The sequence below is a fragment of the Leopardus geoffroyi genome, chromosome B3 (genome assembly GCF_018350155.1).
Source record: "Leopardus geoffroyi isolate Oge1 chromosome B3, O.geoffroyi_Oge1_pat1.0, whole genome shotgun sequence".
Classification (NCBI taxonomy): domain Eukaryota; kingdom Metazoa; phylum Chordata; class Mammalia; order Carnivora; family Felidae; genus Leopardus; species Leopardus geoffroyi.
In genome coordinates this window covers 73,182,546-73,200,000 of record NC_059337.1, presented here as the reverse complement: position 1 = coordinate 73,200,000, position 17,455 = coordinate 73,182,546, and the positions used below count along the sequence as shown (strand labels likewise).

At 39.3% G+C, this 17,455-nt stretch overlaps 1 long non-coding RNA gene and 1 gene segment (V, D, J or C); one reads left to right on the top strand and one right to left on the bottom strand.

Annotated features, from left to right (window-relative positions):
* LOC123583326 overlaps positions 1 to 988 on the bottom strand; it is a 1,959-nt gene extending 971 nt beyond the window's left edge. Inside the window, 2 exon segments of the V gene segment in view lie at positions 1 to 407; positions 588 to 988. The exon segment at positions 1 to 407 is cut by the window's left edge and continues 971 nt beyond it. Coding sequence covers positions 1 to 407; positions 588 to 771 — 591 coding nt within the window.
* LOC123583370 overlaps positions 1 to 17,455 on the top strand; it is a 110,717-nt gene that overhangs the window by 29,456 nt on the left and 63,806 nt on the right. The window lies entirely within an intron of this gene.

Below are 17,455 nucleotides of genomic sequence, written 5' to 3'. Positions count from 1 at the left end.
TTTCCCGTGTTGTGGGTTGTTTTCTCCTAAGTTCCTGGAGCAGGTAGCTGTTTCATGCTGAGCCCAGGGGGTTTTTGTAAGGTTCTTCCTGTCACTCCTCTCACTGTGGAGCTCTCTAACAGCACAGAAATAGACACCTGAGTCTGTAGACATCAAGCCTGTGATGGTGAGCTTTAGGGCTTTGTTTCCTTTCTGATGTGACACAGAATATCGTCCTTTCCTAGTGTTTGTGCTAGCAGAATAAAGATTAATGATTTCAGTCATGCTTCCATTGGAAAGTTGTTGAAAGAAGCTCATCACATAGTAAGTGTAGCTGAGTGTGAAAATGCAGTCCAAGGTCATAGATTGTTTCTCCCGTTTATGCACTGAACTTGGATATTGAGTGATGCTCTGTGTTTTGCTGGAACCTGTAGAAAAAAAGAAAAAAACCAACTTAGCTTCTGACATTGCTCCCAAGAAAGCTGTCACAAATAGCAAGGGTTTCATCCAGAAAACAAAGTGGAGAAAAGCACAGTCAAGTTCTCTTCTAACTTCTTTCCCAAACCCCCTCTATCAGGTGCCGACTGCAGGGGTGGTGGGCCCTTTACCAAAGTGGATGAAGGCCACCACTGTGCACAAGAGAGCGGGAAGTCCGGACTGCATCCTGGGGCCCTTCCTGCTGGTGAAATGGCTCTTGTTCTGCCTGTCACCTGCCAGGCCCTTTGCAGTGTCCCTGGAACTGAGTGGCTCTGTGGCCTTGCTTCTATAGGGCTGGCAGTGGGCCTTCTGCATACGTAAGCTTAGTCACACTTCCTGCTTTCTGTGTCTGCCTCCTGCCTCTCTTCCTCCAGGGCTCTCTTGTCTAATTGATCGATAACATGTCGTATATAGTTTATCATGAAGAAAACTTGTCCAATGTGGACATAACCAAAAGGGAGAAGTAGACAATAAAATCTAACCATAATCTCATTACCCAGAGATAACTTTTTGTTGTATTTCTTTCAGTATTTTTTAATGCAAATATGCATACTCTAATGAAATTGGGATCAAATTAAAAACACTTTTGTGTTGAACATTATGATATGAATATGCCACCATGTCATTCAACCGTATGTGAAAATATGATTTTTACAGCTTCGTACTACTCTGCTGTGTAAGTGTACCTTAATTTGTTTGAATATCATTGTTTGACATCATTTTGGTTCCTCTTTTATCTGTTTTAAATAAGATTTGGTGGACATTGTAAATATAAGTCTTTGCAATTCTGATAATTGATTTGTATATTAACTATGGTATTTCAAAGTTTTGAATAATGAAAAATTCAAACATCCATAAAAGAGTATAGTGCAATGAAAGAGCATGTACTCATTGTCCAAGTTCTACAATTATCAAGTTATGGCCAATATTGTTCATCTACATCATCATCACCTTATATATCTATTCCTCTTCCAGTTCTGGTTAGATTAAAGCAAATCCCAGACATCATGGGGTTGTGTACTTTACTCAGGAGACATGTAAGGTCGTAAGGTCAGATTGGTTTTTTGGCTCTGTGTGTGTGTGTGTGTGTGTGTGTGTGTGTGTGTGTGTTTTGTTAGTGATTGTTGATAAGCAGTGACTAGATCTATTGTTTGAATGGGAGCTGGTTTGCAAAATGATGATATTCTAATTATATCATCTCTACTTCTAAAAGTAGTAGTTTTCTACTGAAGTTTTTTTTTTTTTTTTTTTTTTTTTTTTTTTAAATTTTTTTTTTTCAACGTTTATTTATTTTTGGGACAGAGAGAGACAGAGCATGAACGGGGGAGGGGCAGAGAGAGAGGGAGACACAGAATCGGAAACAGGCTCCAGGCTCTGAGCCATCAGCCCAGAGCCTGACGCGGGGCTCGAACTCACGGACCGCGAGATCGTGACCTGGCTGAAGTCGGACGCTTAACCGACTGCGCCACCCAGGCGCCCCTCTACTGAAGTTTTAAACTGAAGTATTCCTATTAAAATAATTTTTCCTTGTCAATTATTTGATTAACTTTGAGGTTAAGTGTAGGATTCTTTCCATTCATTTGTCAGTTTGTAGGATAATGAGCTGATTCGCCTCTAGGGTGACCAAACCATCCCTGCTTGCCTGAGATGGAGGCGTTTCTCAGGACAAACACCAAAATAGTCCCAAGCAAATGCCAGGCAACCAGGATAAATCCCCAAAAGTAATTAATGAGGATTGTTTTATGAACTCATGGATTATAACATACTTGATGTGTTTTAGTTGATTGGATTCATGGTCTCAGAGATGTGGGAATTGTCCCATCTTTACCAGCAGAAATCTTTTCAGGCTGGCTCCCGAGTCTTTGTGATGTGGCCTCTGTAATCTGTGCTAGCTTCTAGTTTTCTGGGAGGAGAAGATATTCTAGGCTCATTTGTACGCTTTCTCCCCCAGCAATGGAATCAGCTATCTGTGATTAATGATAGATGTGTTTTCCTTTTGCAGTTCTAATGTTCTTATTATTTTACTGCACTTGTTAAATTTTTTTTTTCAACGTTTATTTATTTTTTGGGGGACAGAGAGAGACAGAGCATGAATGGCGGAGGGGTAGAGAGAGAGGGAGACACAGAATCGGAAACAGGCTCCAGGCTCTGAGCCATCAGCCCAGAGCCCGACGCGGGGCTCGAACCCACGGACCGCGAGATCGTGACCTGGCTGAAGTCGGACGCTTAACCGACTGCGCCACCCAGGCGCCCCTTACTGCACTTGTTAAAACGTTTAATGAAAAAGGGGTGCCTGGGTGGCTCAGTCAGTTAAGCGTCTGACTTCGGCTCAGGTCATGATCTCGGGGTTCATGGGTTCGAACCCTGCATCAGGCTCTGTGCCGACAGCTCAGAGCCTAGAGCCTGCTTTGGATTCTGTGTCTCCCAAGTCTCTGCCCCTCCCTGGCTCATGTGCTCACTCTCTCTCTCTCTCAAAAATAAATAAAAACAAAAAATTTATTTAAAAAACATGTCTAGTTTAATGTAGAATAGAAAGAATAACATTGGAAATCTTTGTCTTTTTAAAATTTTTAGGGGAATGCTTTTAACATGTCCCTTTGAAAACAATTCAAAGATTCTCTAGGTCAGGTGAAGGAAGTTCCCTTTTCTTCCTAGTTTGTGAAGAAGTTTTAATTAGAAATACATGTTAAACTTGACCAAATCACTTTTCTGTATTTAGTGAGAGAATTTTATAGTTAATACCTTTTATGTGTGGTATGTTGCACTAATATTAAACCTTCCTCATATTCCTGACATGAACCCTAATCCATCATGGTGTATTAGTATTACTTTTTAATATCCAATGCCAGTTTGATAATATTTTTAGGAGCAGTCATTGTCTTTCATAAGTAATACCAGTGTATAATTTTCATTTGTCATCTATCTTTGTTTATTTTTGTCATTGTGGTCCTCTTGGTCTCATAAAATGTGTTGAGTAGTAGTCTTCCTGTTTTTATTTTTCTCAGTAGTCAGGAATGGAAATTATTGGTCTTGGGTTTGATGTAACTTGCCTGCAAACCATCTGTTTGTTTAGAGTTTTAAATTTCTTTAATGTGCATGTAAATTCAAGTTTTCAAATTTTCTTGTCAGTTTTGCTAGGCCATAATTTTTAGAGGGTTTTACATTTTGTTCAAGTTTTCAAATTAATTTGTATGAATTTATTCCTTGCATGTTCTTAAAATTATTTAAATTTTTACCGAGTCTGTAGTTACGATCTCCCTTTACATCATATTTTTCTATGTTCTTTATTTCCTTGATAAATTTTATTAGAGAATTGTCCCATTTTGATTCTTTTCGAAGAACCATTTTAAATGGATTCTTTCCTTTGCTTCTTTGGCTTAATTTCTTTAATTTTAGCAATGATTATTACCATTTTTGTCCTCCTACTTTTGTTGTTTACTCTTACTCTCTTTTAAAACTTTCTGATCTAATTTTTAGCTCATTCCATTAGTCTTTTTGTTCTGCTATATTTTTAGGGTATAAAAAGTTCTCTGTGTGCTGCTTAGGTTCCTTGCTCAAGTTTTAAAATGTAGACCTTTCATGATTGTTCCACTGTAAATATTTTAACAATTCCATTATAATTTGTTTTCTGGTTCATAAATTGTTTTTTTTTTAAGTTCATTTATTTGTTTTGAGAGAGAGAGAGAGAGAGAGAGCGAGCGCTAGCCTGTGGGGAGGGGCAGAGAGAGAGAGGGAGAAAGAGAATTCCAGGCAGGTTCCTGGCTGTCAGTACAGAGCCTGATGCAGAACTTGAACTCATGAACCTGAGCCAAAATTATGACCTGACATCATGACCTGAGCTGAAATCAAGAATCGGACCCTTACCAACTGAGCTACCCACGCGCTCCTGGTTCATAAATTATTTAGCAGTGCATTTCCTCTGATTTAAAGTTGGCTCTTTACTAATAGTATCTATGTTTATTCATTGTAGTAAAGGAACATGATATGTATGATATTTATTCTTTAATGCTTATTGATATTTTCTTTTTTTGTGGTCAATATTTCTGATTATTTAAAAAAATTTTTTTTTAATGATTATTTATTTTTGAGAGAGACAGAGACAGAATGAGAGTGGGTTAGGGGCAGAGAGAGAGGGAGACACAGAATCGGAAGCAGGCTCCAGGCTCTGAGCTGTCAGCACAGAGCCCGACGCGGGGGTCAAACTCACAAGCTGAGATCATGACCTGAGCCGAAGTTGGACACTCAACCAACTGAGCCACCCAGGCGCCCATCTGATTGTTTCTTAATGATAAATTTCTGAATGTAGACTTATTGAGTGAAATAATTTTTATATATTAACAAATTAACTTTACAATGGCTGCACAAATTGATATTTCTGTAGTGTTTTCTATAAGTTTTATTTTATGACCTCAGCATTTAATGTTTACAAAATTATTTAATAATTTGTAGAGAAGAAGTATTACTTCTTTGTTGTTTTCACGTGCATTTGTTTAGCAATGAAGTCGGATTCCTTTCATATTTGTATTTGTTATTTTTTTTAATTTGGAAATTATTTGTTCATAGCCCTTGCATTTTTTTTTAGAATTGGTATAAGTTTTCTCTAATTTCTTTGCAATAATATTTTCTTTTTAAAGGAGATTAAACAAATTTGTTCATAAAAGATCATTGTCCCAGACTCCAGTGCTGATTCTTAACCAGATAGGTAGGCAGCTGAATATTTATTTTGACAGTTCCTGAGCTCCTTGAACTAATCATGTACTTGGGCCCTCCCAACCCTCCACTTACCGTCACCCTGATGTATCTTTACATGTAAACTACAAAACCTTGTGGCGTTTATCCAGGCTGTTTCTGAGAACTATTTCAGAAAACCCTGAGATGCTGGCTGCTGAAATTGTCATTCCAGAGGAGTCAAACATGACATGAGTACCAATGGGTACATGTTAAGGTTAGGGTGACCTGCTCAAGACAAGGAACAACTTCTTCTGACCAAGTTATTCCTCCGAGAGGGATTTGTTATAAAGGATGAAGCTTTATAACCACTGTCATAAAGAGTATCTTACCCAAAGAAATTATAATAAAATGGGGAGCTTCTCCAAGTGGAGAGGTTTGCAAGCTTGGGGTTGGGTCTAAGACAGGTGTTGGGAAAAATACCCTTGCAGGTGAAGGAAAGGGTTGCTCACAGAGGTTCCTAAAGTTTAGGAGAATTTTAAAGAGATCCTGTCTTCAGTGACCTCAATATTACTCAGGCTTCTGATTTTCAGCTTCTCCCTTTATTGTCCTAAGTTCAGGCCTCTCACCTGTCCACAGAGAATGTCAGCTTGTTCTCATTCCTCTGAGAGTTGTGTTAGTGGGCACGATTGCCCCCTGGAGGCCAGAGAGAGGAGCAGCCTCCTTAAATTATTCTAGGGCAGTGGTTCTCAGGGCTGGGGGCACATTAGAACAAATTGAGGAGTCGTAGCAAAAAGTACTCAGTCCTGGGCACCCAGACTACTGGGGATGTGGGGACACATTCTAGTAACACCATGTTTACACTTGAGTGAAAAAATAAAAAGGAAATAAAAGCAACTGACCTGAAGTAGATCTAAACATAACCAGAAGCACAATTACTAATAGTAATGAGCAGAGTAATAAAAGGTGTCAGAGGATGGAAAAAGGAAATACTTTACCTGTACGTTTACTGGTCTTGGAGGTTATTCCTTTTAGCAAATCTCACCCTGTGACTTGGAGCTTGAGTGTGACAGATTTTTGGTGTGTATTTGTGATGTGCCCACAAAGGTGCTCATTTTCATATATAAGTTGACTGCTGATTACCCAAGTTGGCCTCCTAATTCTTAGACCTTACTTTTCACTCAGCCTGCCCTGGGTTCTGGGTGGCTAGAATATCAATAGGGGCCAACATCACTGACTCTCAACAGAACTTCATCAAGGGCTTGGCCTCAGTGCCTAGACTAGCTTTTTGAGAGTTATTCTTCAACACTAGCACTAATTTAAATTTTACCTTTTCAAGTCATAGAATCACAAAATAAACGTAGAATTCAAGGGCCTTTAGAGGCTCCCCAGGCAAACTTCCTTGTTTTCAAGATCTGGAAAAAGCCATGAGAGCATTTCGTTTTGGCAAACAAACAAGCAAACATAAAATATAGCTACCATATTTAGTGCCTCCTTCTTGATATCCTTGCCTGACTCTCTCATACTCTGAACTCATGGGATACAAAAACTCCAGGAATTCTCACCCTGCACTCCCTGGGAATTCTGTATATTTCTAGTCATGTACATGGAATTTTCCTCCCACTGTCTCTACCCAAAAGAAGCAAAACACTGCTAGGGGTTCTACTGACTTCCTCTAAGTTGTTTCTGGGTGTTTCTAATTCTGGATGTAGAAACATACTGGACGTAGAACGGTTCGGAATATATGGAGGGAGGAGAGACACAGTCCATGAAATACCTCTTAGGTCTGTGCCTGAAGGCCAGACTTTAAGTTATGAAGTGATTTTCTGCATGGTCCTGGTGTCCTGGTGTGCATCAGGGAGGGAAATCTGGCAATGTGTTTCTAGATACATTTCTATCTGCCCTATATTAAGGGTTAGCAGAAATCTGGAGTTTAAGGATACTGCTAGTGATGTCTTAGAAGGAAGTAAAGAATATGTTATCGGGAACTGGACGAGGGAAATCCGTATCAGGTGGTGACAGAATGCTTTTTGAAATTGCCTTCTATAGTTATGTGGAAGGTTGAAGTCGGTTGTAGATCTGGGGAGATTTCTAAGCAATATATGAAGGTTTTACCTGGTTTCTTCTTGCTGCTTTTAATGTAATGAAGACAAGAGAGTTAAATGGAGGAAACCAAAAGTGGATGAATCTGTAAATTCTCAATCTTTTTGAATGGAAAAAGATGCTAAATTTAAGATAGTGTGGCATGAAGGAACAATCTGACAGCGTGACTACATAACCTTTCAGCAAAGCCTCAGAAGGATTGAGGGGTGGGAGTATTCAGTCATACAGGAGCTCTTTCAAGAGTTTTGGATGTGACCTCCAAAAATGATTTGTTGAGATTTTGAGAGATTGAAAAGTAGAGATGGGGAGGAAACATATTTTGGGGAAGCAACTAGCAGGAGCAGAATTTTGGATTTGGAAAAAGCACAGTCTCATAAGGAATCCAGAAGCCTTAAGCAAGCAAAATTCTTTGGGGGGACACAGTAGAGAGGTTAATCTGGCAGCACTAAGCAGGGTGACCCTGAGCAGGGAGAGTCTGAAAGGGGAGAGAACAGTTAAATGTTCAGCGTAATAACAGGTACAGTGTTAAATTTGTCCCTCCCCCTTATCACCCTGGATGACGTGGGAGGAAAGGGCTGAACAACTGGTCTAATCTGAACGGTCTGAGGAGTTGTAACCTGTTTCCCCTGCAGCAAGCCAGGAGTTTTAAAAAGTAGTATTGAGGGGCGCCTGGGTGGCTCAGTCAGTTAAGCGTCCTGACTTCAGCTTAGGTCAGGATCTCGCGGTCCACGAGTTTGAGCCCTGCGTCGGGCTCTGGGCTGATGGCTCAGAGCCTGGAGCCTGCTTCCGATTCTGTGTCTCCCTCTCTCTGCCCCTCCCCCGTTCATGCATCTCTCTCTGTCTCAAAAATAAATAAACGTTAAAAAAAATTAAAAAAAAAAAGTAGTATTGAACTATTTTGTTTGGTTAATTTGTTTCACCCAATGTTGTCTATATTAGTGTTCCTAGTTAGGTCTCTTTTGATTGCAGTGAGAGAAAACCCATCTCAAAATAATTTATCAAAAAGAAAGAAATTAATTGTGTTGCGTTTTTGGTGTCTTCCCTGTATCGTTTTGTGCTTATGACTTCAGTGCACACTGTCCCCTTCCTCCTGCCAGAACTTGGGTTTCTTTGCCTGAGGACTTTCTCTTACTGCACAGCCTGCTTGGCAGACATAATTGCTGGGGAATCATCACTCATATCCCTTTTGCTGTCCTCTACGAGTGACACACAGGATTTGGGATATCAATACCTTAGCTCCTCTGGCCCTCAGGTAGGGGGAGTTGAGGCAAGTGTCTCACATGGGCTGTCAGATACTCTGTGGTAGGATGAAACTCTGGGTGCTCATAATGGCGCTGGGCTTGACAATACACATGCCCTGATTGAATGATTGATTGATGATTGATTTTTCCCATTTTTTAAAATTTAAATTTTAGTGAATTACCATGCATTATTACTTTCTGGAGTAGAATTCAGTGATTTATCACTTCCATACAACACCCAGTGCTCATCCCAACAAGTGTCCTCCTTAATGCCCATCACCCATCTAGCTCATCTCCTACTCACCTCCCTCCATCAACCCTCATTTTGCTCTGTGTCATTCACAGTGTATTATGGTTTGTTTCCCTTTCTCCTTTTTTTGCCTTTACCCCCTTACCATATATTCATCTGTTTTCTTTCTCAAATTCCACATATGAGTGAGATCATATGGTATTTGTCTTTCTCTGATTGACTTATTTCACCTAGCATAATACATTCTAGCTCCGTCCACATCTTTGCAAAGGGCAATATTTCTTTCTTTCTTTCTTTCTTTCTTTCTTTCTTTCTTTCTTTTCTTTTTTCTTTTTTTTTTTTTTTTTTTGATGGCTGAAAGAAAATACTACTCTTCTTTGTCCATTCATCAGTCGATGGACATTTGGGCTCTCTTCATAGTTTGGCTACTGCTCATAATGCTGCTATAAACATTGGGGTGCACGGACCCCTTCAAATCTGTATTTCTGTACGCTTTGGATAAATACCTAGTAGTGTAGTTGTTGGATCATAGGGTAGTTTAATTTTTAACTTTGAGAAGCCTCTGTAATGTTCTCCAGAGTGGCTGCACATGTTTCTATTCCCACCAGTGGTGCCAGAGGATTCCTCTTTCTCCACATCTTTTCCCAAACCTGTTGTTTCTTGTGTTGTTAATTATAGCCCTCAGACAGGTGTGAGGCGGTATCTTATCATGGTTTTGGTTTATATTTCCCTGATGGTGAGTGATGTGGAGCATCTTTTAATGTGTCTGTTAGCCAGCTTGATATCCTCATTGGAAAAGTGCCTATTCATGTCTTCTGCTCATTTCTTAGCTGGATTATTTGTTTTTTGGGTGTTGAGTTTAATTAAGTTCTTTATAGATTTTGGATACTAACCCTTTATTAGATATGTTGTTTGCAAATATCTTCTTCATTCCATAGGCTGCCTTTTAGTTTTGTTGATTGTTTCTTGTGCTGTGCAGAAGGTTTTTATCTTGATGAAGTCCCAGTAGTTCATGTTTGCTTTTGTTTTCCTTGACTCTGGCAATGTATCTAGTAAGAAGTGCTATGGTCTAGGTCAAAAAGGTTTCTGCCTGTGTTCTTTTCTAGGATTTTGATAGTTTTCTGTCTCACATTTAGGTTTTTCATCCATTTTGAAGTTATTTTTGTGTTTGGTCCAGCATGTGGTCAAGCTTCATTGCTTTGCATGTTGCTATCCAGTTTTCTCAACATCATTTGTTGAAGAGACTGTCTTTTTTCCATTGAATATTCTTTCCTGCTTTGTCAAAAGTTAGTTGACCTTATAGTTGTGGGCCCGTTTCTGGGTTTTCTATTCTGTTCCTTTGATCTTTGTGAGTATTTTTGTCCCAGTACCATATTGTCCTGATGACTACAGCTTTGTAAGATAGATTGAAGTCAGGGATAGGTATGCCTCCAGCTTTGCTTTCCTGTTTCAGGATATTTTTTTTGGCTATTCAAGGTTTTATGTGCTCCATACAAATTTTGGATTGTTTGTTCTAGCTCTATGAAAAATGCTGGTGGTATGTGATAGGGATTACATTAACACATATGCCCTTCCCTGGCTGACTTCCCTTCCTTTCTCTCTTCCCACTGCCACTGCCCTGTATCTTGGGATCACCTCCCAAGTAAATCACTTGCACTTGAATCCTTATCTTCTTCTGGAAGAACACAAGCTAAGACAGTGTGGGTGTACAATGGAAAAATCCCAGTACATCTCTAATACTGCAGGATCTAGGGCCTCAAACAATGTTAAGGGACCTCAGTTACATTCCTCTTTTCAGGATCATGCTATTCTTTTGTGGTGGGAAGAGGGCTGTTGGCAGCTGTAGGGTTATATGCTAGCCTCTTCCATCCCCAGAAGTATTCCCAAGAGTTTCATATTAAGTTTGGGGCTTGGAGCAGGTACCTGTCCTTGAACCAATCATTGTGGTCACAGAGAATTAGGTGAATTGGCAAGGGTGTCCGAGGCTTTGCTTCATCTAAACCCAAACTGGGGTAGGAGGAGACATGGCTTGTTTATCCAGGGAAAATCCAGGTGTGGTGACTAGAAACGGAGGGATGGATATTGGGCAACAGCAGAGACCGATGCATATCTTGATTGGCTATGTGGTTCCAAGGTGAAAATGCTTTTGAGACTGGGATCTTGTAACCATAACTCTTTCTTTGATCCCAAATGTGAGAAAATTGTCGTTAGAACATTCATCAGCTTCCTCTCTAGACCCAACAGTGCCACTCACCATGCTTTCTCTCTACCCTTTTCCTGTTCTGTGGGTTGTTTTCTCCTAAGCTCCTGGAGCGGGTGGCTGTTTCATGCTCAGCCCAGGGGTTTTTGTAAGACTCTCCCTGTCACTCCTCTCATTGTGGAGCTTCTCCAACAGCGCAGAAATAGATGCCTGAGTCTGTAGGCATCAAGCCTGTGATGGTGAGACTTACAGCTTTTTTTCCTTTCTGATGTGACACAGAATATCGTCCTGTTCTAGTGTTTGTGCTATCAGAATAAAGATAAATGATTTCAGTCATCTTTCTATTGGAAAGCTGTTGATACCACCTCATCATATAGTAAGTATAGCTGAGTGTGAAACGGCAGTTCAAGGTCACAGATTCTCCCTCTTTTTCCTGCACTAAACTTGGAGATTGAGTGATGCCCTGCGTGTTGCTGGAACCTGTAGAGAAGAAGAAAAAAACCAACTTAGCTTCTGACATTGCTCCCAAGAAAGCTGTCACAAACAGCCAGATTTTCACCCAGAAAACAAAGTGAAGAAAGGCACAGTCAAGTTCTCTTCTAACTTCTTTCCCAAACCCCCTCCCTCGGGCCCCAGCTGGAGGGGTGGTGGGCTCCTCACCAAAGAAGAGGAAAACTACCACTGTGCACAAGAGAGCGGGCATTCTGGACTGCATCCTGGGGGCCCTTCCCACTGGTAAAATAGCTCTTGTTCTGCCTGCCTCCTGCCAGGCCCTTTGCAGTGTCTCTGGAACTGGGTGGCTCTGTGGCCTTGCTTCTATAGAGCTGGCAGTGTGGTTTCTGCATACGTCAGCTTAGTCACACTTCCTGCTGTCTGTGTCTGCCTCGTGCATCTTCCTCCAGGCTACTCTTGTCTAATTGATCGATAACACGTCGTGTATGGTTTATCATGAAAGAAAACTTGTCCAATGTAGACATAACCAAAAGGGAGAAAGTAGACAATAAAATCCAACCATAATCTCATTACCCAGAGGTAATGCTGTTAACATTTCGTTGCATTTCTTTCAGTATTTTTAATGCAAATATGCATACTGTAATGGAATTGGGATCAAATAAAAAATCTTCTTTTGTGTTGAACATAATGTGTATGAATATGCCACCATGTTATTCAACTGTATGTGAAAATATGATTTTTACAGCTTCATACTACTCTGCTGTAAGTGTAATTTAATTTGAACATTATTGTTCAACATATTGTTCTCTTTTGACTGTTTTAAATAAGATTTGGTGGTTATGGTACATATGTCTTTGCATTTCTGGTAATTTATTTGTTACTTATGTTATTTCAAAGTTTTTAATTATGAAAAATTCAAATATCCACAAAAGAGAGTATAGTGTGATGAAAGAGGACATACTTATTTCCAGGTTCCACAATTATTAAGTCATAGCCAATGTTGTTCATCTACATTGTCATTACCTTACACATCTGTACCTCTTCCAGTTCTGTCTCGATTAAAGCAAATCCCAGACATCATGGAATTGAGTACTTTACTCAGGAGACATGTAAGGTCAGATTGTCTTTTCGGCTGTGCGTGTGTGTGTGTGTGTGTGTGTGTGTGTGTGTGTGTGTGTGTGTTTTGTTAGTGATTGTTGATAAGCAATGACTAGATCTGGTGTTTGATTAGGAGTTGGTTTGCAAATTGATGATATTCTAATTATATCATTTCTACTTCATTTATTAACTGAAGTACTTCTGTTAAGATAATTTTTCCTTGTCAATTATTTGATTATTCTTTGACGTTAAGTGTAGGATTCTTTCCATTCATTTATCAGTTTGTAGGATAATGAGCTGTTTCCCCTCTAGGGTGACCAAACCATCCCTGCTTGCCTGAGATGGAGCCATTTCTCAGGACAAACACCAAAATAGTCCCAAGCAAATCTCAGGCAACCAAGATAAACTCCCAAAAGTGATTAAGGAGGTTTGTTTTATGAACTCATGGATTAAACATACCTGATGTATTTTAGTTGATTGGATTCATGGTCTTATTGATGTGGGATTGTCCCATCTTTACCAGCAGAAATCTTTTCAGGCTGGCTCCTGAGCCTTTGTGACATGGCTTCTGTAATCTGTGATAGCTTCCAAATTTTCTGGGAGGAGAAGACATTCTAGGCTCATTTGTACACTTTCTCCCCCAGCAATGGAATCAGCAATCTGTGATTAATGATAGATATGTTTTCTCCTTCCAGTTCTAATGTTTTTAGTATTTTATTGTGGTTGTTAAGATGTTTGGTGAAATATAGAATAGAAAGAATAATATTGGAAATATTTGTCTTTTTCAAATTTTTAAGGCAATGCTTTTAATATCTCCCTTTGAAAACAAATTCAAAGATTCCCTTGTTCAGGGTAAGGAAGTTCCCTTTTCTTTGTAGTTTGTGAAGAGGTTTCAATTAGAAATACATGTTAAACTTGACCAAATCACTTTTCTGTATTTAGTGAGAGAATTTTATAGTTACTATCTTTATGTGTGGTATGTTGCACTAATATTTAACCTTCTTCATATTCCTGAGATGAATCCTAAATGATCATGGCATATTAGTATTACTTTTTAATATTCAATGCTGGTTTGATAATATTTTTAAGAGCCGTCATTGCTTTTCAAAGGTAATATTGGTGCATAATTGTCCTTTGGCATCTATCTTTGTTTATTTTTGTCATTGTGGTCCTCTTGGTCTCATAAAATGTGTTGAGTAGTAGTTTTCCTGTTTTTATTTTTCTCAGTAGTCAGGAATGGAAATTATTGGTCTTGGGTTTGATGTAACTTGTCTGTGAAACCATATTTTTTGCTTAGAGTTTTAAATTTCTTTAATGTGCATGTAAATTTAAGTTTTCAATTTTTCTTGTCAGTTTTGCTGGCTGATAATATTTAGAGAGTTTTACATTTTGTTCAAGTTTTCAAGTTAATTTGTATGGAATTATTCCTTGCATGTTCTTATAATTATTTAAATTTTTACTGTGTCTGTAGTTATAATCTTCCTTTACATCATATTTTTCTGTGTTCTTTATTTCCTTGATAAATTTTAGTGGAGAATTTTCCCATATCTAACTCTTTTCAAAGTATCATTTAAAATGGATTCTTTCCTTTGATTCTTTGGCTTTATAGCCTCAATTTTAGCACTGATTATTACTATTTTTGTCCTCCTACTTTTGTTGTTTACTCTTATTGTCATATAAAGCTTTCTGATTGAATGTTTAGCTCGTTCCCTTCAGTATTTTTGTCCTGGTTTATTTTTAGGGTATAAAAAGTTCTCTGTGTGCTGCTTAGGTTCATTGCTCAAGTTTTAAAATGTAGACCTTTCACGATTGTTCCACTGTAAATAGTTTGACAATTTCATTATAATTTCTTTTCTGGTTCATAAATTATTTTATTGTTTTTTAAAGTTTATTTATTTATTTTGTGTGAGAGAGAGAAAGCAGGGGAGTGGCAGAGAAGGAGGGAGAGAATCCCAAGCAGACTCCTCGCTGTCAGCTAGACCCTGACACTGGGCTGCAATGCATGAACCACTAGATCATGACGTGGGCTGAAATCAAGCAAAAGACACTTAGCTGATGGAGCCACCCAAGTGCCCTGGGTTCATTAATTGTTTAGGAGTGCATTTCTTTTTGTTTAAAGTTGACTTTTTACTAATAGTGTCTAACTTTATTCATTACAGTAAAAGAACATGACTTGTATGATATTGATTCTTTAATATTTATTGAGATTTGCTTTTTTGTGGTCTATTTCTCTGATTATTTCTTAAGGATAAATTTCTGAATACAGAATTGTTGAGTGAAGTAATTTTTTTTTATCTATGAACAAATTACCTTTATAATGACTGTACAAATTGACATTTCTATAGCATTTTTCTAAGAGTCTTGTTTCATGTCATCAACATGTAAAGATTTAAAAAATTATTTAACAATTTGTAGAGAAAAAATATTATTTCCTCATTGTTTTCATGTGAATTTATCAATGAGGTTGGAATCTTTTTATTTGAATTTGCTATTTTTGTAATTTGGAAATTATTTGTCCATATCCGTTGCTTTTAGTAAAATTGTTACAAATTTTCTCTAATTTCTTTGTAATAAAATATTTTATTTTTTAAGGAGATTAAACAAGTGTGTTCATAAAAGATCATTGTCCTAGAGTGCACTATGATTCTTAACCAAATAGGTAGGCAGCTGAATGTTTACTTTGACAGTTCCTGAGCTCCTTGAACTAATCATGTGCCTGGGCCACCCCAACCCCACCAACCCTACAACTCACCATCACTCTGATAAATCTTTACAAAGATCACAAACCTCTGTGGCCTTTATCCAGGTTGTTTCTGAGAACTATTTCAGAAAACCCTGAGATGCTGGCTGCTGAAATTATCATTCCAGAGGAGTCAAACATGACATGAGTACCAGTGGGTACATGTAAAGGTTAGGGTGACCTGCTCAAGGCAAGGAACAACTTCTGACCAAGTTATACTTCTGAGAGGGTTTTGTTATAAAGGATAAACCTCCACAACCACCGTTTAACGTGAATTTTATCCAAAGAAATGGTAATAAAATGGGGAGCTTCTCCCAATGAGTAGGTTTACATGCCTGGGTTGGGTCTAAGACAGACATTGGGAAAACTGTGCTTGGAGGTGAAGGAAAGGGTTGCTCACAGAGGTTCCTAAAGTTTAGGAGAATTTTATTTTGTTTTATTTTATTTTTTATTTTTTAATTTATTTATTTAATATAATTTATTGTCAAGAATGTTCCTATGAGCTCACTACTGAGCCCGAGGCTGGCTCCCCTCCTTCCCAGGTATGCAAACAGGGCAGCTGGCCCCAGTCCGGAGAAAGCCCCACAGTTGGAAATTGGTGCTTTCTCTGTTTTTTCCACTCCCCACTCAGTAGTTTTTCTCTTGTCCAAATACAATCTTACACTTTCACAGCCTCTCTTTCTCTTCCCTTTGTCTCTCCATAGAAGGGGATCCCTCCCCTCCATTCCTATGCTGCCCCTTTTATCTCTCCCAGTTTGCAATCATGCACCTATAGCTTGCCAGGTTGTCCCCAGAGATGTCTCTGTCACTCTGCATCCCTGACTCTGGGAATTCTAAGACTTCTGGCCTTAACACTGCTGTGTTTGAGGGATAAGGGACTTCGGGTCCTCCTGCTTTTCTGCCATGTTGACCAGCAGCTCTTATTTTTATATTTTAATGTTTATTTTTGAAAGAGAGAGAGAGAGAGAGCATGAACGGGTAGGGGCAGAGAGAGAGGGAGACAGAGAATCTGAAGCAGGCTCCAGGCTCTAGGCTGTCCTCACAGAGCCTGACACGGAGCTCCAATTCACAAACTGTGAGATCATGACCTGAGTGAAAATCAGACACTTAACCAGCTGAGCCACCCAAGTGTCCCATACAAGAATTTTAAAGAGATTCTGCTTTCAATGACCTCAATAGTTTCAGACTTCTATTTTTCAGCCTTATCCTTTTTTTGTCCTAAGTTCAGGCCTCTCACCCACCCCCAGCGAGTGTCAGCATCTTCTCATTGTTCTGAGAGTTGTGTTAGTGGCAGGATTGCCCCCTGGAGGCCAGAGAGAGGAGCAGCCGCCTTAAAGTATTCTAGGCAAGTGGTTCTCCAGATTGGCTGCACATTAGAATGAATTGAGGAGTTGTAACAAAGAGGCTCAGTCCTAAGCACCTAGACCACTGGAGATGTGGGGACACCTTCTAGTATCACCTTATTAACGTTTACACTTGGGTGAAAAAATAAAAAGAAAATGAAAACCACTGCTCTGAAATAAATCTAAACATACCCAGAAGCAGAATTACTCATAGTAAGTAGCAGGGTAAATAAAAGATGTCAGGAGATGGAAAAAGGAGATATTTTACCCTTAGGTTTACCAGTCTTGGAGGTAATCCATTTTAGCAAATCTCACCCTGGGAGTTAGAGTTTGAGCATGACACTGTTTTGGTGTATATTTGTGATGTGCCCATGAAGGTGCTCGTTTTCATTGACAGCTGATTACCCAAGTTGGACTCCTAATTCCTAGACTCCATTTTTTTTTTTTCCAGCGTTTATTTATTTTTGGGACAGAGAGAGACAGAGCATGAACGGGGGAGGGGCAGAGAGAGAGGGAGACACAGAATCGGAAACAGGCTCCAGGCTCTGAGCCATCAGCCCAGAGCCTGACACGGGGCTCGAACTCACGGACCGCGAGATCGTGACCTGGCTGAAGTCGGACGCTTAACCGACTGCGCCACCCAGGCGCCCCTAGACTCCATTTTTAACTCGGCTTTCCTTGAATTCTGGGTGGCTATATTAATAGGGGCCAATATCACTGAGCTCTCAACTGAAACTTCATCAAGGGCTTGGTCTCAGTGCCAAGACTGGCTTTTTGAGAGTTAAACTTCAACACCAGCATTAATTTATATTTTGTCTTTTCAAATCAGTGAACCACAAAAATAAAATTAGAATTAAAGGGGCTTTTAAGGCTCCCCAGCCTAACTTCCTTATTTTCAAGATC